The sequence below is a fragment of the Mytilinidion resinicola genome (assembly GCF_010093595.1).
Source record: "Mytilinidion resinicola strain CBS 304.34 unplaced genomic scaffold BDZ99scaffold_9, whole genome shotgun sequence".
Classification (NCBI taxonomy): domain Eukaryota; kingdom Fungi; phylum Ascomycota; class Dothideomycetes; order Mytilinidiales; family Mytilinidiaceae; genus Mytilinidion; species Mytilinidion resinicola.
In genome coordinates, this window is record NW_022985445.1 from 901,275 (window position 1) to 921,159 (window position 19,885).

Genomic DNA, 19,885 nt, shown 5'->3' on the forward strand with positions numbered 1-19,885 from the left:
AATTCTACAAATTCCATTCCGCGGCGGCGGTGTGCGTGGGTGTCATGGCATGGCATTCTTCGGATGGTATTTTCCAGAATCCCACCATGACGGGACGGAGTCGCCGCCACTTGCTACGCCACCTACCAGTGCCCTCTCACCGGGAACCACCAGCAAGGGGTTCCCCCAACGTCAGAATTCTAGACCGCTCTGTCTGGTCGACAGATTTTGGTGGCACGGAGCGTCCCTGGAGTGGGGGGATTTGGCGGGTTTTGTAAGGCAGAAGGGGTTCGGTATGATGTGGTGTGTGGCACGGCATTTTGCGCGTGTATTCGCCACATGTTGGACAGGGGAGTGAGCGGGAGTGAGCGAGTTGAGACATGACATGTTCTGCATGTTTAATTCTTTCTGAGTCAGGTGATTCGCGTAGGGCCATCACGTACCTGATCCAAAAATAATCAAGTGTCAAACATTACAACGAGCAAATGCAACTATGCCACCGCAGATGCGACTAGCTAAAGATACAGTACATCTCTCAAACATATTTACAAAAATCAAATTGAAGGGATAGATAAAAATATAGTAACAAGATTCGAAACATCTCGCTTCAAGCTTCAAGTCCATGCCAATATCATTCCTTGGTCGTTAGCAATAAAATGAGTGCCGTTACATCGTTGCCTCGTCGTCGACTGTCGGAGAAAAGTACGAATTAAAATACCCTGCCCGGCAGGTCGAAAGTAGAATCTCTCTGGCTTTTTTTTGTGAAGTTCGAAATGCTGGCTTGAAAGTGGCATTGTTGGCAGCGCATTTCCCTCATTCCAAAATTTACCAGAAAGACAAAAATCATTGCCTAGCTCTTCTATAACATAACTCAAAATGGCCTCATAGTAGACGGCATCTGCATAGCGGAAAGGTTCGAGGGGCCAATGTTGGACTGTCCGAGGCGATGGAACATCTGTACGAGGCGCTTTCCCACACTCGTCTCGAGCTCTGTGCCATCTCTAGCAATCTTGACCTCCCGGTTCGCGTTCCACGGATTGCGAAGGCCTCTAGTACGGTAGAATGGGAGTCTGTTTGTCGATATCCATTCCACCTTGAACGGTTTGCCCCATGTTTGTGCAGTGGCCAGGGAGTCAGTTCCAGTCGGTATAGAGTCGTCTTCAGGAGCCTTGGTATCTTCGCCTTCGTTGTCAGACGTGATAGCCTCCCAAAAGATGGTCCCTCGTGCCGAGTCATCAATGATTCTTCCCTTTGGCGCATGCTCGGTAGCAGGTGTCGGGATAGACTTTGGGACATCAGTCGTCTCCAGAGTCTCGGCCCTCGCGACAGTGTTTATTATCTGGTTGGCGTCTTCGTGAATGGACGAGGTCATTCGGGCATAACCAAAGTACTCGCCAGACTTGTTGGCGGAAAAGATGAGGTAAACATTATCGGTAGACTGTATATATAGTGAGTTCAAGACAAATCAATAGATCCTAAAGAAGCCTTTTCTCACCTCGTAAGCTTTGTTCAGCGTCTCTTCATTGTGAGATTGGGTAGCCCAAATGCCATTTCTCACGCTTAGTTCTAGATCTTGAAGCGTCAGACTCTTGACTATGAAGAACTTCTCAGCAACCCGGGTCGTGTTCTCGACCTCCTCCTGGGTAGCTTCTGCTTTGACCTCTTCAGCTTCAAGTTCACTATCGACGAGTGGAGGCGTCCGTTCTGGAGAGACGCTAGGTGGCCGTGGCCCTGCCATCGCTGAGGGCCCAGTCGGAACGCCTGAGGTGGCAGCTGAACTACGGCGCAATCTACAGACCAGTCGGACGCCTTGGAAACGAGAATCGTGGAACCTGTGCATCGCATCCGCGCAAGAAGCTTCTGTCCGGTAGTTTACAAAGGCACAGTTGCTCTTGGAGATGAGAAAGAGACTCTCAATGTCCTTGGTGGCGTCCTTTGAAAAATGATCCTTCAAATCAATCACGGTGGTTCCAGGGGGCAGGTTCCCGACCCACAAAGCGTGCCCTGACTGTCTAGGTTTTCGAGGTGGTCCGCGGGGAATTGAGTTGGCTGTCGGTTCTGCACTGTGTCTGTTTGCACCTATGTGACTAGAGATTAGTAACAGGAGCAGGAGAGAGATAGGGGTTTCTCACCTTGTACGCCTGCGCCCCCTGTATAATCACCTGGCGTTCCGCCCGTATCAGACCTGCTTGTAGTTGGATAGCTTCCACTTAATGCTGTCGGATTCATGTTCTGTCCCATCATGGGCAGTTGGGCTGAAGGCAAACTGGAACGTCTGTTGTAGACGTTTTGGTGTGGAACTTGGGCGGGGTACTGTTGAGGATATGCGCCCTGTAGTCCGTAAGGGGACGGATAGTAGAGATACTGCGACGAGGGTTGAATGTAACTCGGGTATGGCGCGTTGAGTGGATTTTGTGCAGCCGGACGTGCAGAATTGGGGTTGAACGATTGATAGGCGGTATGGTGGGCGCTTTGAGGAGGGGCATAGTTGGGATACTGGTTTTGAGCGTATCCATGAGCGAATGGAGTTTGTGCTTGATAATTGTTGGACGACTGGTTTGGAAACTGCGCAAGCTGTTGAACCTGGTATGCGAGAGCAGACGGTGACACTCCAGCAGGACCGCGCTGTCCTTGGGGCATCTGAGTATTGCTCTGAGCCGAAGCGTAGTCGGGCAGCGCACCTGCCATCGCACCCATATTGAAGGTCGCAGGACCAATGTCGTGTCCGGGAGCACTGCTGTAGGGAGGGTTGCCATGCTGCATATGGGCGCGGGAGTCGTCGGGACGCGATTGAGGTGCTGGCAGTGAACTGAACTGAGAGTAAAATGGAGCATTTGGACTGGGGTTCCCGAGATCAGTTGAACCTGGGTGCGCGGCACTGATGGCAGAGGCCTTGGGCTCATCTTGAGAGAAACCAGCTCTCGAAGACTCAAATGACTGGAAGCCCGCAGAGTCGGCGGTGAGGTCTCCCATCTGTTCTTCGACAACGACGGGTAGGGCGATCCACTGTTGCACCCAAACGAAAGCCATGTCAGCCCATAGCTTGGACAGTAAACGAATGTAAAGGAGACTTGGAGGAGAGAGATAGCAAGCTGTGAGGTACCAAGTGACTTCGATACCGTCAAACGTACCTGATCTATATCACGACGGATAAGGCTGGTGGCAAGCCGGGTCCTGATGGAGCCGAAAGGAGTTCGGAATGATGAAGTGAGAGGCTGAAAGTATGCCAATCAAACGAGGAAGAGGGCGCAGAAGGGAGAGATCAAAAGGCAAGCAAAAGGACGCTGGGACCAGAACGGGAGCGGATTGACCGTTGTGCACGAGGCCAGAGACAGCTCGCTAAAGGAACGGGTCGAGGGTGATCTAAAGGCGGCCAGTCAGACGACAGAAGCAGAGACTGACGCCCGCTTCGAGACTGACAGGTAAACGGCAGCTGTGATGAGAAGGGAATGGTCGGTGTGGAGGAGGCCCGAAATAGGGTCTGGCGGCGAGAAGCTCAGGCACAGGCGCGAGGTGAGCAGAGATCACAACGATACTGGCAAGATGCACCAAGCCGCTCTGCTTCAATTGCCTCCGTGCAGAGGGGATGCTGGCGAGGTGATTGGGCAATGGGCGCAGCGGGCGCAGCCTCAGGCTAGAGGGGGATTGGGAGAGGGGGGAAGGGCGCCCCGGGGGCAAAGTGATCGACCGAAGAGGAGCGTGGCAGGGTCACTGGCAGCACAGGAGGCCGTTCTTAAAATAATAGGGCCTGGGACAAAAAGTCAACGGCCTGGAAGCAGCGGCGTCTGTGGCGAGAGAGTCCCCCGGCGTGCGATCAGCATCGGGAGCAGTGGCTGCTACGGCTCCGGGGAGGATCGAGCTCAATTCACCACCACGCTGCCCGTGACGTGAAAGGCACACAATTGAAGCCGCAGACGCCTGGCCGGCACTCCCAGCACTCGAGGCGGCACGCCCACCGTTGCTGCACCCCTGGGCGGCAGACGGCGCCATGTAGACGCTCGGCGCAGGTATCGGGGTGGTGCACTACTTGCTGCATTACTTGCTGCTGGCGGGCAGGACGGATCCCACGACGGCCCCCAGACGTGGACCACACGCGCGGTACCACCCACCAGTGCACACCATGGGCTGTTGGGGCGTCGAGGGGGCCTGGCTGCAGCCAGCGCCATTCACAACGGCGCCAGCAGGCTTGTTGAAGTGTGCGCCGTCACGGAGCCCTCCTGACGGGCCGAACAGGGAGGCAGAAGGCTGGAGCCGCCGCACGGGGGCAGCACTGTGGCAGGGCATGGCCTGAGCCGGGAGGTGTTGGAAAGCGCTCGAGAGTTCCAGCGAGGACGAATTGCAGTCGGCAGATGCGGCGTGGCCCGTGGCTTCCCGCGCCACACTTGCAGCAGGCCTCGCCCTAACAACTGGCCTCGAACGACGCCCGGAGACGCTTCCTAGGGCGCTAGCTTCCATCGCTGCCAGGTCTGTCGGGACATGGCAGGCTGTAATGGAGCCGCGGTGCCGTGTGGGCATGTCGGCTCGCGGCCTCGGACACGGCACCCAGCCCCGCGTGGAAGAAAAGGTGAAAAGAAACAGTGAAGCATGCCAATTGCACCAGCCCACCAGCCCACGGCTCACGCCACACCTCCCGCCGCAACCCAGGCCCTGCGCGCCGATCGCGGGCGAGTCATCGGGCGCTGGGCGTGGATGGGGCATTCGTCAGCCTGATCGACTCCATTGCCCCAGGCACGACCGCGTCTGGCATCTAGCCGTCAATCTCAACGTCCAGCCCAGCCATTCACGCGCAGTGCGGCTGTGGCAAAGACGAGACTCTCACGCGGCGAGCCCTGCCGTCCAACCACCAGCCGCAGGCGACCCGAAGGACCCGCGAGCCTTGCCGCGGAATCGGCGACGGTCCCGTGAGCCAAGTGACCCTGAGCGACGGATGATCTGCGCGAGAGAAGTGAGGCATCGCAGGAAGAATCGGCGCTGCCCGGTGCTGGCAGTGTGGTGCTGCGAGTCGGGCGCATGTTGCGAGTGCGGTGTGGGCTGTATACGTCATAGCGTGCGGTCGCGTCCAGGCCACGGGCGGCAGCAGGCAGGGCAGTCATGAGCAACGCGGGCGAGCAATGGGAATTCTGACTTCACGACATCGGAGCTATGGCATTTGGCGTCGCATTCTGCAAAGTCGGTCTACTGAACCCTTCATGACGTTGCCGGACCCTGTTAGCCGCGCTCGGGCCACCTTCGCTTCTCTTGCATCTTGGAGGGGCCGGCATCTGCCGTGCGCGTCCGGTCGTCTGATTCTGTACATATGTATCTGCCTTCCACCTGCTGCGCCCCCGTGTGGCGCCCTCTAAAGCTCTCTCACGGCTCTTCCAAGGTTACTGCTCTAGCCGTGCTCCAGCCGTCTGGGTGACGGCAGACGGCTACGCTACAAGGGGGAACGACATCGGATCACTGCCGAGTCTGTCGCCACTGAACAGCGCGTATATCTCCGAAGTGCTAGATGCGCATCTAACTGGATGCTTCAAGTAGATTCTCCCAGTCCACGAGACCCTGTGTGGCTAAATGCCCCTGGAAAGTCTAGATGATCCGTAGACAGCCGAAGGGGCAGATGGCCAGGCGACTATAATAGGATATCTTTGCAGACGGGCTAAGTCCGTTCACATCTTTGCTTTGACGTCGATCGCCACTGTCAGGAGTTCCTAAACGATAGGCGGACGCTTCGGCCTGAATCATGGGGTGATAAGCTTAACATCGGTCCTGGTCTTCGGTGCCCCATTGGAGCACTTCAGACATCGTCAAACCAGTGTGGAGTGGCGGCCCAGCACGACGCCACAGCTTTTACGCCGACTGCTAATCGTCGATCACGGATTGGAGGACTTCAGACGGCATCTCACAAGTGAAAGTAGTGCCACAGATGTCAGTCTGATGTATAATGTGACATCTTTCACATCAATTCCACACTGTCACGTGTTGCAAAGCCTCCGAACATTGAGAAACGAGTGCAGCTCAGTCATTTACCTCCATGTACATATGAACAGCTTCTTTACCTTTTATTTTTCAGCGGCAGCCTTCGGGTCGTAGCCTTTCTGGTACCAGCTCCAAATATTCAAGCCAATCTTCCTCCCAGACAGCACAGGTAGACCCGCATGCCAGCTTTCCTTATATCCCGTGCCGTCGGCCCTGAAGTTCTCCCAGAAGACAGCATTTCCCTTCGCAGGCTTGAACGTAACCCCGCTATAGTCATGCTTCGGCGAGCATTCCACGAACTCGCACCACTTCCTGTGGGCTGGCATAGTCAACCTTGGGAAGTTCGTACCTCCGCCGGTGCAGTTGGCCTCCAGATACACCATGAAGCTTGAAACCCTGCCAGAAGACGAAGACGAAGTGCTCCAATCGTAATGATGGCGATAATGCCCGTTCTGGGCATAGCGTTGGCTCCACAGTCGCTCTATGAAAACATCCGGGCGCCATCCTTGGAAGACTCGGGCTCGCTCCTCGATGCACTTCACGGTGTTGTCTCTTTCCAGCCGGGCCTTCTCGGAATGGCGGACCGATGGATCAAGTCTTTCCACACCGCCCGTCCACACAGTCGATGGTTCAAAATGTGGCTCGCTACATTCCGAAATTAGATCAGCTAATGGAAATGAAGACTAAATAGGATTGATCTTACCTGATTTCCACTAAATGATCTGCCTCCTCATCACTCAAGAAAGACTCGATGTAGATAATGAGCGGTTCCGTGGAGAAGATGTTGATGTTGTAGCTGTGATGTGAGCACGTGAGGTTCTCTTCTGGTACCACTAGTGATTCGATGTTCTTCAGGACATCGCTAACTTTTGAGACATCGCGTTTGCTTTGGCCGAAAAGGGTGGTGAATAGTGGCGCTCCTACAAACACGTACCCTAGTACTCCTAAAATGGCATATTGGATGAGGCTACTCGCTTTGAAAGTCATAGTGGCAGAGCTGGAGGGACGGTGAGAACATCAGTAGAGTCGCAACTCGTGCGAACGCGTCAGCTAGGCGCTAAAATAGCGTCCCGACTGGGGTCCATGTCGATAAGCGATTCTGAGTCATCAGGAGATAGAGAATTTGCCCCTGAATCGACAAAATCGGCGTTACGCTAAGGAACTGCTGGATTATACTTCGTACTCTCAACAACAGATCTCAGAAGCAGTAATGGGACAAGACTCAATTGCAACAAGACTATCAGAATGTCGGCGCACTAATACGGAATCCCATTCGTCAGCAGCTGGAAGTGGTCATACACCTTCGTTGAATTGCTGCTGTAGCTCTTTCGAATCAGCTCTCTCATGAAGTCCGCAGCTTCCCTCTCCGTCCGATCGAGCACAAACCTCTCCCTGAAGTGTTGGATTGTCTCCGGTTTGAAACAAGGCAGACCGCTGTCCAACATGGCGATTACCAGATGAGCGAGATGTTCGCATTGCTCACGGCACGCTAAGAATGACTTAATGCAGAGCTCCTCAAACCAGCGGTATGGTTGAGAGGTCGTGGAACCGCCCATGACCGCGACCATCTCGGAGGTCAACTTGAAGGGAGCTCTTTCAAACTTGACACCACCGGGTGCAATATCAAAACAAAAACCAAAATCAATGTGGAGGATGTGCCCGGCATCGTCGATCATGATGTTGCCGTTATGACGATCCTTAAACTGGAGGAGATATGAAATGACGCTATAGGCCGCCATACTCTTGACAAAGTTGTTCCGAGCCTCCTGGAAGCGGATTGAGTCCTCGCCGCCATACTTCGAAACAAAGTAGTCGTAGAGGCCATTAACGGCTTCACGTCCCAGCATGTCCCGAGATATCGAGTTTGGTAGAACATCAATCACACCACAGCCTGGTGCTGTAGCAGTGACCCGGTACGGGAATACGTAGACGTCAAGCCCAACGCTGTTGAAAATTCCGCGAAAGGCCGCAATCATCTGTAGGGCGAGAACATCCTGTCGACAGTCGTCTCCGACTTTGAAAATGGCAGACTGCCAAACTTCGTAAGAGCTGGGATGCTTATCCGCGTCACCATTGGGGGTTGCATCTCCTGCCTCGATTCCAACAAGGTCGGACTTCTCCTTTCGTATTCGAAATGTCGCCATGTACGGAGCTTTTGCGTGACTTTGTAAGGGCTTCCCCGATTTCCGATCGATACCTATCACCACGCCATCGGGATTGCTGGGTAAGTAGACGCCAACTTCAAGCTTGATCTTGCGGAGCTCCTCTTCTATCTTTTCCTTCTTCTCTGCCTTTGGGCTCTTGATGAATGGTCTTAGCTTTCCTGAAATGCCCGTAACCTCGTTGAAGAACGAGAACTCGCGCTCGTAGAAGAGGCGGTCGCTTTTTGCGAAGCTTGAGATTAAACTCTCTGTCACCTTGTCGAGGGTAGGTTTGACCGGATCGGGCTGCATAAATCAGTGCGAATCCTCCACAAATTTATAGGTACGACTTACAATTTGAGAGTCCTCATCCTTGTATGCATTCGCTTTCATGTTCCAGATGATCTGGTGGGCGAATAGTTGCGAGAATTTTGCCGTTTCGATGATATATCTTTCCACATATCCCAGTCCATCGTAACGCAGAGTCTGCACTATCTGAGGGACGTAGAAGAACGTAATATCAACTGAATGACTCTCGAGGGCTTTCATAGCGTATTGGATGATGAACGGGTGGTTTTCGTAGGCTGGCAGGAAATACGTCACCGCCGTGATTGGGTTTACCGAAGCCCAGTAGAGCAAGTACTAGTACAATTAGCCGAATTCGATGCGTTCTTATTAGTGAAAATACCTTGAGCTGGAAGGAGACATCGCTCGGTAATGCCACGCCAAGCAGTATCTCAAGAGACTCGGGTTCATTTAGAACCTTCTGTGGGAAATTTAGGAGCAGCCAGCGGACATCTTCGAATAGTTTCCGAGATTGGAAGCGTTGCACTAAATGTACGGCTAGTGAAGGGTTTTCGGCCCAGGCTGTCTTGAGATACCCGGATATTGCGTTCTACGTACGTCAATAACATTCAAAGATTGTCGGCTATGTGACTCACCTCTGTCAATGTTTTGCTATGCTGGCCCGATGTGAAATGGTGCTTCTTTTCATAGTCAAGCGGGAACAGCCAGACCATCAGTCTTGTCTGCTCGCTTGCAACGAGTAATGACAAGAGCTCTTGTTTACCTTGCAAGGACTTCAAAGGGCCTTCTGCCTTACTGCCGATATGAGAAATTGCTTGCAGCAAGTTTTGTACATCAGCCAGAACGTGAGTTTCTGCTTTGATTTGAAGTCGGTTTCCACCGAAAGACCACCTGAAAGAATTAGCTACCACAACACATCAGATACACCTCGTCGGACACGTACTTAGGTGACTTGGCAAACCATGCCAATCCGGCAGTCAGGATCCGGTCCTTGAGTCTCCATTTGAAGTTCTCACGGAGAGATGTACAGTGACGAAGTACTCTAAGACCCAGTAGCACGATATGGAAATGAGCTTCTCGGGCAAGCGGATGCACAGGAGACGCTTTTATGCTATCAAGGGTCACGTGCAACATACGATGATACACCTTTTCGATATCAGGGTTTCCCAAGCGGGTAGCGTTGAAGTGGCTTGATAAGAATTGCAAGAGTCGAAAGTGTGGGGCAATTATGTTGTACGCTTGTTGTTGCCGCTTCACTGTCGCATCTTTGTCCGACGGAGCAAACTCTTGTTTTACGTAGAAGGGATCCAAGAGCCTTTAAAATTATGAGGTCAGAAATTCCTAGAACTGAAGAGGACCGCTTACCGTAGTGCTTCACTGAACATGCCCCGCTTTCGACGAACGGTGGCTTCCCAATTCTCCGTAATTGCAATCAGGATTCGTGATTCCATGCGAGGATTCTCTTTTATCACGCTCATCCAAAGGGATATACCCAGCTTTATAGACTGCTTGGTGAATACTGCAAAAGGGATTCCGACTAGGTGTTGCACAATTGCTGTCTGATCACACTTGACTCTACACAACAAAGCGGCTGCCCGTCGTAATATGTCTCGTAGCTCTGCAATCGATACCTGCTTCTGATTAAGGGTTCTGCTTTCGAGGTCTGTTAGCAGCTTTGTAGCATCTTCGATGCTCCGGTGAACAAAGGAGGACCGGCCTGTCAATCGGTCACGGTGGTCAGTCAGACTTCGCCTTTGGGTTTTAATACCAAACGAACCGGTGTTGCCGAATTTCAACCACTCTTCATCTTGATCATTAAGTCCATCAATAAATCGGTATTCCTGACGGGTAGTGTACTGGGCTATGAAATCGGATGCCGTATTGATGTTGAGGTCGTTGTGCCGTTCAATAGCGCCTAAAAACTAGTTAATTTGAACGAATAACAGATGGCGCGTCGATGGAGTGTACCGAGGCGTTGATCAGTCGAGGGGATGATAGATCCCATTTCCAAAGCGAACGAACGACCCAGTGAGACGTGTCCATAAGCTCCTTCATCATCATATTCAGAGAGGTAAGTCTAGTAGCGATTAGACCTTGAATTTCAGAGGCATTTCAAACTAACCTGTAACAATCCCTTTATGTCCAAGGGTGCCAAACTCAAAACCTGAAGCACCCAACTTCTGGCCTTTTTATGGAAAGTGTTCAGCGTGGTTCGCCTGAGGTCGTAATCATCGGATAGTTCTACGGAGACAGGTTCTCTCGAAGAGGTGAAGGTAGATGTCCACTCATATTCGTCCGTCTCGCACTCGAGACAGCTAGACCACATGATCGATAGTAGCTCAAGAATAGTGAAGAGAGCGGTTTTCTGACACAATGTAGAAGGCGCTTCTTTGATGATGATATCTGCACATTGCATGGCAACATCCTGGACCCTGGTTATACGGTGGCAGCACCCTGCGAAGATGGTGGCAAGCTGCTGTGCAAGGAAAGGAGTCGAAAATTGTGGAGAACTGCCGGATACGGTCTTAGAGACGTAGGTTTTGACACTAGATGTTGCGATGGCCAACATGCAGTTGCCCATGGCACCACTTCGTAGTTTTGGGTCGAGGAAATACGCTAGTGCTTTCGTGCAGTCTCCTGCACTTGCTCGAAGATCCTCGACAAGATAGGCCGTATTAAGAAAAACGACCTCCGAATGATTGAGCGATTTGATGTCAGTTTCGCAAGACGGTAGAAGCTTGATCAGGTTTTGTTTCTGCTCCACAGTATGCTCTGGGCCTTTGCCCCTTCTCAAGACAGTGTTAAGCTCAACATCGCTTTCAACTTGATCAACCCGCTCTTCAGCGATCAAAGGTTGACTGAAAGTTGCTAGTGTGCGCAGTTCCAGGTGATATTTCTTGCCAAGCTGCGAGTTGAAGTTGAAGCCGTGAACGACAATGTTGAACCACGCATCACGCTGTAGGCTTGCGATGTTATCGCGATATTTTCCAAGCTCGGTATTCTCAGGCTCCTTTGATACCAGTATGGCTAACGGTGCCAGCAACTGAGCTATCTCTCGAGCTGCTAATTCAGTATCAGGAATATGGCTGTTAGCATTCTCGTGCGCGTCGCCTTTGCTAATGATCGTCTCGAGCAAGTGTACTAGGCAGATCTCGAAGGCTGTAGAGCTAGGTTGGATGTCTCTGGCCAAGGAGTTTCTCGCATGCAAGACCTGCATCAGTTGTCAGCTTAGTCAGTGAATAGTAGTGCCATACGTACAGCGTCAACAGTAGCAGTATCGTCTTCGATCAGAGCGTCGTGAGTCAACTTGACGTAAAGCTTCAAAAGTGATCGAAGCTCGCTTGACCCGCTGTGTATGCCTAGGAGGGCGGATTCCATGATGATTTTGGCGTCAACCGTCCGGTTCACCCGGCCGATCTTTTGGATCAACATTGACAGGGCCAATGCTGTAATCTTTTCATCCTTGCATGTTCTAGCAACTCCACCTACCGCTTGGATAATTGTAGAGTACACCTGCGAAGGCTCTTCTATGTCGCTTGGAGTAAGAGAAATTGCGCTTCCGGCGGTCTGATGGCTGTACAAGCCCGTGTGTCGATGCGGTTTGTTGGTGCTACTGCGTAACAGCAACAGGTTAGGAGCGTGTTCTGAGACCGACCCAGAACTAAGAACATTACCGAGGCTGTATAATGTGGTGATTATAGCATCCTGGGGTAGATTTTTGAGGACAGAGGCCAAGCATTCTGCAGCAACAGCAGCTGTGCGACTGTCTAAACCGCCTTGGACGATAACCCGGGGTAAAGATCTGCTGAGGCCCGCTGCGAGAGAAGGCGATAATCTTGCGAGGACTGCGAGGGATTTCAATACTACCGACGCCAAGTTCGTGTCTGCTATCTGCACCGGATCGGTCAAAGTGTTTTCTAGCCAAGTCACCAGGACATCAGAGTCCGCGACATCCTCGTTGCGAACAGCACAGCAAAGAAAAGTGACGAGCACATTCCCTTTCACGGCTGAAGCTAAGCGTTGTTGCCAGGCAGACCCAACTCGCTGTAAATAGTCTAGGTCATTTTGCAAGCGTTCCATTTCGTCCATAGCAATCTGAACTAGGCCTTCCAAGAGTGTGACTTCCGAGGGGTCTCTTGGTACTTTGGACATCAAGTTGGCTTTGCATAGATAGTCCAAAATCGGCTCTTGAACTTCTTGGCCAGATGGCATTGCAATCAAAGACGCAGAGGCCACGACGAGCTGCATGAATTTCTCGTGTAGTAGCATGGACCCTAGTGGACGGCCCATCGCGGCATAGTGCTTTCCGTAACGTTTCCAGTCCTTCAGCCCACGCTGCGGAGAGTGGGCATTGCGAACCACGGACAGGGCTGCTTCGAAGGCAACCGTAAACTTCTCTGTGAGAGCACTGCGAATTGAGTCAAGTAGTTGCAGTCTGTCGTCACCTGTCCAGAACCTAATATAGCTTGATGCAGCATCTAAGAATCCCAGTAACGACATGCTGAGAGACATGACGTTTGCAAGTTCGCCGTCGGCCGCATACTCGACGCGATCGTCATCGTCAAACTGATCTGCGGAAATCGAACTGGCGACAGATGTCCACTCCTTTATGTATTGTTCTATAGCGGAGGTAACGGCGGGTCGTAGTGATGCATACTTGAGGCCAATCGCCAGCAACGCCGAGGCAAGGCTACTCGTGAGAATCTCCCATGGTGAAGGGCTGAGTTGTCGAAGGCCCGGTGACGGTGAAATTATCTGCGAGTGTGATTCAACGAGGTATGGACTCAGTTGTTTTAGCAACTGCTCAGCAGTTTCGACGTTTCCGACCAGAGGAGCGGCTTTGCAGAGGGCAAGAAGGACTTCGAGTTCAGGAAGGCGCTATGCAGTTGTTAGCAGAGAGCCTAGAGACATAGCAATATCTAGAACCAGCCGGCATATCTGCTACAAGCCAAGAGAGACGAGGCTGTTGAATAAGCTCACCATTTGGCTTGCCCATCCTAGGGCGCTGCCATTGGGACGGGTTTCGTGGGGAGTATTGAAGCCCCGTGAGGACTGATTTGGTATGCACTTTTTGCATAACTGCGCGAGGTCGGAGTGTCCTGGTGTGCTGGAAGCGGATCTCGCTGAGAGGGAAGCAAGCTTCTCGAGCGCGTTGCGCCGGACACTACGCGCGGTTAGAATTTCAAGGCGACTTGGCAGCGAGCGTCCTACTAGACACGTACGTTCTCATTCTTGCGTGCGGGTATTAGGATTGTTGTTGCATGGGACCTCGACAATACTGCTGATGACGAAACTTTGCAAAACAGTCCTGAGGTTGCGGTTGCTTGGCTGGTCAAAGCTCCTACCTACACTTTCCGCGTATAACCCAGTTCTCTTGAAAGTATGTAGCGATTGACGAGGCGAGATTCTGTTCTCTTCGACTCATTATAGGAAATTGTAAGACAAGACTTTTGGCAAGCCTAATACCCCTCTAGGCTAACTCCGACGGCGTTGCACTGCCACTTTACCTTTGTACGTTCAATGAAGCCTGCGTGTATAGTAGCCACTATACACCCAGAATGATATCATGTTTGGTTTCTGAAAGAGCTGACCCGGACCACACGCATAATGACTGTCATGCAATGGCGACGAGCTTCTAGGATGTATGTAGATTTAGGGAAATTATATACCGAATACATCCTCCTGATACATCGTCCCTGGCGACGAGCTCTACACAATCCATTAAACCCCCCCTCGCCAGATACCACAAACTCACTCATTATCCATCACGCCAGAACCGTGCAATACAGAGATCTTTCTCTTCGCAGGCCTCCAACTTAAGAATGTGCATTTCCAACTAACTGTCGAGCAATTCACGAACATCACCATCAAGACCCGCGGCAGATTAGTTTCTTTTCGAGACCGAAGTAGTGAATTGCAAATTTCGAGATCAGAACCCGAATTGCGCGGGCGCCGTCTTCAGCGCACGAATCTAGCACTAAGTCCCGAAAACGCATCTGGGCTATGCCTCCCTCCCATGAGTCCAGCAAAATCCACGCTCTCGTTACTCACATGCCGCGGCGTGCCAGGATTGCCGGGAATTCCAGCTGCCGGCGAGGCAGTTTGTGCATGCGATTGACCCTGCATGGGGGCGAAAGGATTCATGCTGCCAGGCGTTGGGCCAGTAGGGGCTGCGGGGGACGTAACCGGCATTGTGACACTGCGCTGCTTCAGTCCTTGTGGTGGTGCAGGCAGATCGGTGGAAGCCACTTGTGAAGGAATGGGATCTGCGCGAATCGGCGCAAGTTGGGGGTAGTTGTAAAGGGCGAGAATGGAGGACTTGTCGTGCTGGAATGGTGATGGTAGCTGCACCTGCTGTTGTTGCAACTGATGCTGCGGTTGATAAGGGTTGGAAGGCTGAAATTGAAGCAGCGGTTTAGGATTGAACGGTTGGTGGTGGTTTTGGTATTGGGCTGGTTGAAAGGACTCTTGTTGCAAGGGCTGCTGTTGCGGTATTTGCTGTGACGGGGCCTGATTCTGGAAGAAATTTGCGGGTTGAACCTGCGAGACCGAAAACAGCTGTGAGTTCTGGTATCCTTGCGTTATGGTAGCGTTTTGGTGTTGCTGTTGCTCAAATGGATTTGTAGGTGTAAAGACTTGAGATCGTGATGACCTTAAGAAGGGGTTTCCAGCTGCACCGGTAGACTGAGTAGTCTGAGGATGTGAAAACTGTTGCTGGGGTGGTTGCTGTTGGAAGAAAGCGTTATATTGAGGTGGAATCTGCGGTACAGGAGGAGGGGTGAAGGAATGCTGGAAGGGATTAGTTTGCTGCGGTAGCTGGCTTTGGTTGTCGAATCCCCCAGTCCTGTTTGGGAATAACGGTTGCTGAGGCTGCTGCGGTGGTGCTTGTTGTGACAGCTGCATAGTCTTGAAGGATTGCTCCAGAGATTGTTGGCTGTATAATGATTGCTGGGGTTGGGGCAGAAAAGGATTGTATGGATTCGAGGGCGACGCTGGATGCGAGTACGACGTGGCAGTGTTTGTATGCTGTTCTGTCTGAAGTTGGGGGACTGGCGGCAATGCCTGTTGTTGGTTTCGCGGCTCGTTATCCAACTGATCGAATGGATTGGTCGGCTGAGCCGTTGCTGCAGCTGGTCTGGTTCGATCTATCGTAATGCCACTAGCAGATGGTTTCTCTGGTGGAGCTGGAGCTCCGCTTCGCGCTGTCGATGAGCCTCCTTCTCCTAGCCTGATGAGGGCCTCCACGGCCTTGTCCAGGTTCCCATTTAAGCCTTTCAGCACTGTTGTGTTCCGTCTGTCATCAGGGAATCCCATGTCACGTAAAGTAGCCAGCTTTGACTCCAGCCCTTCTCCAGACCCACTCACATTCGATCCAAACACCCGGGACGCTTTGCTAACCCTCGGGGGTGATTCCTCAGCGAATCCCCCAAGGCGGGGAGAAATAGGCGGCGTTACATTTCGAGATGACGGGAACGTGGATGAAGATGCCCTCAAGCCAAAGCCGAATCTCTTTCCAGGCTTCGGGGGTAACGGAGGTGGCCGGTCCTCAACTGAGCTTGTGCTGCCAGTATTTTGCCGTGTCCCTGGCCTCGAGTCTGTTGTGAAGGCCTTGTGCTCATATTTCTGTCGTATAAATCGTTCCAACGCGCCATCCACCTCATCGGCGTCAATCGGAATGTTCGGCTGGACGTTTCGGGGGTTGAAGAGGCGATTCGATTCCGTGTTGCCCATTCGTTTCATGTTCTATTGATTGTCAGGGGGAGGCATTCTTCCTTAGGCGCATTTCAGCTCACATCGACTTGCTCGTTATCCCACTTGTCCATGCTCAAAGACTTGACCTTTGAGATGTGAGTGCCCAGCTTGCGATGCAGGGCCGCGCATCGCATACAGAGGAAGATGCCCAACTAAACAGCACACATCAGTATTGGTCCGTATGCCGTAGGAGCTGTGGGTAGTGGTCTGAGCGGCAGACAGAGAGAAGGTTTATGTGGTTGGCATGTACTCCAGAGAAGAGAACTCACGCTCCAACTGGCCCATCCTACGGAAACGGTGTTAGCGGGAGTCCCAATTCGAGTGAATGTCACAGCGTACCTGGATTCCGTGCGGCGCAGTCGGCGCACCTGTCGTTCCCGGGCACATTTTTAATGAGATCCTGGAGAGCACGCTCGTTGCGCGCCTGCTGGCGCTTGCTGGCGAAAGCGGCCATGTCGTGAAGGCGTATGTACAGGTGCGGTTGGCGGCGCGATGGCGAGGCGGCTCTGAAACACAGGGTACTTAAGCAGGCGAATGTTGCGTGCTACTGGCGGAAAGAATCATGTCACCAAGCAAGCTCGAGAGCATTCGCGAAGGTCCATAGCAGGCGGGAGAAAGGAGGCATTGGTCTCCCCAGTCGTCTGCAGAAGCAAGCGTGCTGACTAGGGGAGCTCGCTCGCCCGAGTCGTGTGCTAGACCCCTCGTGGCACCCGACGTGGAGTGTTTCTGGGCACGAGCAAGGGGCAACGGCAAGGCTGGCTATAACTGCGACCGACTTCCTAGGTTTCGAGTTGCCTCTGGAAGATCTGTAGGGAAGCTCCACGATGCTGTCGTTGCTGCGCCCACGCTCCGTTCAGGGCGTCAAGTCAAGACGCCTACCACGCACAGGCCAGACGACACTTGTATCCCCTGGCCCTGAGATGCCCTGCGAAATTTTGGCTCTCTAGAATCGCTGGTAGCCCCCGCAGCTGGATTTCCAGCAACCCATCCGCTGTTCACGCGACGAGATGGAAAATGCCCAAGCTATCAAAATCGGCGGTATGTTTGGCACGCAGGTGCGCTCCAGCAGCATTGAGTAGAAGCTGAAGCCTAAATGTGCCTCTCGGTTCGGTCTTGAACGCCAATATGACCGACCAGCCCATGAAGGAGAGAATTGACGGTTGATTATGCGTGCGAAAGTGTAAGGAGCAGGAAGAGCGGGCGGGCAGAGTTTTATGAGGCCTCGCTTCGGTGGAGGTGACTAAGCGGCGCTAGTACTGTGGACAAAACCGCGAAATCTCTTCGCCGAGTTGCTCCTCCACTCAACCAACAACGTGTCAACAAAAACGCACAGCTTCTCCGAGAACTTGCCTTCAGCACAATGCATCTGACGAGGTCGCCCTCGGGGAGAAACGCCACTGTCGAGCACGCCCCGCTGGCGTGCTTGCGGTTTCTCCTTTGTAGTTCCCCACGATTTGCCTGCTTCTTGAATCGTCAATGACTCTCGAAGCTTACTTCATCAATCAGTGGGAGAGTAAAACAGGTTTTTAGCAGAGCCGTGTCTTCTCCACCCTACTGGTTGCCTCTTCCCAGAACCAGTAGGACTATTTTACAGACAGATATCCCCATACCAGACCTCTCATTACTAGAGAGGCGCCAACATGGTCACACTCCGGTCTATAAAGACTCAAATATTGACTAGTCAGGGCTATGTCATATTGCTGTAGAGCCTCCCTCAGATTCGTATGGCGGTTCTTCCAGCGGCTTGAGGGACGCGGGCTAGTTGCCAGTCCAGGTTGTATCTATGCTGTCAATATGAGACTTAAGAGGCCTATGAGAGCCTGGAGCTCAGGACTTACTCATCTTGGATTTAGTGTCGGCAAAGCGATCACCTCTACCCTGCTAGAACGAGACGCTCTCGCAGGTAGATTTGTGGTCGGGGTTGAACGAACCGGTGGCGCAGCATCTCGGCAAGCATGATTAGTTGTCAAAACATCTCACCAAGCCTCTTGATGCTGATGGACACAGTTCCACGCCGCATCCCACCTCCGCCAGATACAGTCAGAGCGGCTGAGGCGTTTCTCCAGGCATCAGCCACATATCTCACTGATGGGATTCGGAATTGTGGCTAGTTTCTTTAAATGTAGCGTTGACCCTTGAACTCAGCTAGCGGAGAGCACAAGTGTGTAAAGTTTCTCGGGGCAAAGAGCTGTTCCGGTAAACGCGCCCATGTCATTCAGCTTTGCTTCAGCTCGGAGTCAACGGGCTACAGTCTATACCCTAAGACTCAGTAGCTAGGGCAATCTGCGAAATAGCAGAAGCTATGCCCATAAAATGCATTAAGGAATCAAGGACATTAGGGACGCGATTTGCTGGATTATTGCATCAAGCTGATGTAGACGAAGCACACCTAAGAGAATCTGTGGGCTACGCTCTTGCATCTAGCGAGGAAGCAGCTGTATCTGCTCGCAATCCGGCTTCCAGATCCAAGTTCCAGTTGGGGCCACCACATGATCACTCGTTAGGCATCCAGTGAAGCATTACACTCCCTAGGATAGACCGGATGTTGCGGCTTTAGACAAGCTACTCACACGCTGGAGACCATGCAGCACTGGATCCATCACGTCAGAATCAGCCGCAGAGACTCGGCGTGTCTATTGTCGGGCTATATCGCCGGGACATGAATCTTTGCAGCATTCACCACTCCATTTGGATAGTTTAGAGACTTTCTAAAGAATGGATAATACAAGCTGCGTTGCAGCCATCGGGGTGAGTCCCCCACGTCTGACTTTTTGACGGCGCCTTATGACAAACAGATAGCTTGTTTACTCATGATTCTAACCTCGTGACTAACGGGCTGTGGTCTTTGAACAGTCACCGGTGCAGGTGCAAGTGCTCTGGCGTCGCTTGCGTGCATGCATGGAATCTTTACGTCGAGGCGGTCGATGTAATCGCGAGAGGACGGAAAGACGGTGAAGGCGGTAAAGACGGGTTGTGGTATGTTGCCGCGCAAGGCGGACTGGCGAGAAACGCTCCAGAGTTGCGGCATCTTGCTCTTGCGCAGAGCGGAGTCTCAGCGGTCTGGCATTTGCGTTATTTAGTGGACTAGTCTGAATACAGGCACAAAAGCTCCCTAGATAGTGCGTATTGTGGCTTAGGTGCTCCTAAAGCTCCGTACTAAAGCCTTAGTAATATCGGCGAAGCTCCTGGTCCACCGCTTCATATCGAAACTCTTCCTCTATCGCCGTCGCGGTTCCCACAACTGCGGAGATCGCTCCAACACGGCGCTCACCGATCCAGTCTGCCTTGTCTTCTCCATGCCGTCGCTCGTCGCTCTCCCTTTGGCCCTGGCCCCCACCTGGTGAGACTCGGTGAAGGCGATTATCACCGTGGCTCGAAGCCGTAAGTTTTTGCCAACAACGTCACGTCCCCTTGCGCATGAAGGTCGGGATGGCGGCAGTCCGGTGTGTGCCAGCGCTTCCATCTCTCGGGTCGCGCGACCCGTCACCCTGCTGTCGCTCGTGTTGTCCGCTGAAGCGCCGTTAGTGGTGCCGCTTTCCATGTCATGTCAAGATGCGGGAGGAGAACCGAACCGGAGGCTGAGCACTGCCACTCCTTATTTGAATCTTCTCAAGAGATGGTCTTTCGAGAATCTGATCGTCTGAACTCTTCGGACCAATGGTGTTGCGCTCTCAGCTTTCCGAGCTGGATGGGGGTGCCGGGGCTGAACTCGTGAATTGATTGACAGGGCCATGTCGTCGCGGGCCTCC

General features: G+C 52.6%; 6 protein-coding genes across 6 annotated transcripts; all 6 read right to left on the bottom strand.

Annotated features, from left to right (window-relative positions):
* Positions 1 to 441: 441 nt before the first annotated feature.
* Positions 442 to 2,224, bottom strand: BDZ99DRAFT_462757 (uncharacterized protein; the record flags this gene model as incomplete). The annotated part of the gene is made up of 3 exons (XM_033719921.1): positions 442 to 1,417; positions 1,475 to 2,058; positions 2,112 to 2,224. Coding segments are annotated over 3 exons (1,264 nt in total), but the record flags the coding sequence as incomplete, so codon positions are not given.
* A 1,463-nt stretch (positions 2,225 to 3,687) lies between these two features.
* Positions 3,688 to 5,072, bottom strand: BDZ99DRAFT_476361 (uncharacterized protein; the record flags this gene model as incomplete). Its single annotated transcript, XM_033722053.1, has 3 exons — positions 3,688 to 4,002; positions 4,048 to 4,658; positions 4,799 to 5,072. The coding sequence occupies 3 exons, from the start codon at positions 5,070 to 5,072 to the stop codon at positions 3,688 to 3,690; spliced, it is 1,200 nt and encodes a 399-aa protein (XP_033577122.1).
* Positions 5,073 to 5,861: 789 nt separating this feature from the next.
* BDZ99DRAFT_305749 (uncharacterized protein) lies at positions 5,862 to 7,058 on the bottom strand. The gene is made up of 2 exons (XM_033714227.1): positions 6,641 to 7,058; positions 5,862 to 6,582 (listed from the first exon to the last, which is right to left on the bottom strand). Exons 1-2 carry the CDS (start codon positions 6,922 to 6,924, stop codon positions 6,021 to 6,023), a joined length of 846 nt encoding a protein of 281 aa, XP_033577123.1. The 5' UTR covers positions 6,925 to 7,058; the 3' UTR covers positions 5,862 to 6,020.
* Positions 7,059 to 7,193: 135 nt separating this feature from the next.
* BDZ99DRAFT_488058 (phosphatidylinositol 4-kinase-like protein STT4) lies at positions 7,194 to 13,809 on the bottom strand (the record flags this gene model as incomplete). The annotated part of the gene is made up of 11 exons (XM_033722881.1): positions 7,194 to 8,384; positions 8,433 to 8,720; positions 8,767 to 8,973; positions 9,020 to 9,275; positions 9,328 to 9,699; positions 9,750 to 10,299; positions 10,353 to 10,461; positions 10,507 to 11,595; positions 11,643 to 13,262; positions 13,403 to 13,548; positions 13,734 to 13,809. 11 exons carry the CDS (start codon positions 13,807 to 13,809, stop codon positions 7,194 to 7,196), a joined length of 5,904 nt encoding a protein of 1,967 aa, XP_033577124.1.
* Positions 13,810 to 13,974: 165 nt separating this feature from the next.
* BDZ99DRAFT_416332 (ArfGap-domain-containing protein) lies at positions 13,975 to 16,590 on the bottom strand (the record flags this gene model as incomplete). Its single annotated transcript, XM_033716784.1, has 4 exons — positions 13,975 to 16,127; positions 16,178 to 16,288; positions 16,406 to 16,422; positions 16,476 to 16,590. The coding sequence occupies 4 exons, from the start codon at positions 16,588 to 16,590 to the stop codon at positions 14,343 to 14,345; spliced, it is 2,028 nt and encodes a 675-aa protein (XP_033577125.1). The 3' UTR covers positions 13,975 to 14,342.
* A 2,669-nt stretch (positions 16,591 to 19,259) lies between these two features.
* BDZ99DRAFT_305964 (uncharacterized protein) lies at positions 19,260 to 19,798 on the bottom strand. The gene has a single exon (XM_033714228.1). It carries the CDS (start codon positions 19,675 to 19,677, stop codon positions 19,354 to 19,356), a length of 324 nt encoding a protein of 107 aa, XP_033577126.1. The 5' UTR covers positions 19,678 to 19,798; the 3' UTR covers positions 19,260 to 19,353.
* Between the last annotated feature and the right edge of the window lie 87 nt (positions 19,799 to 19,885).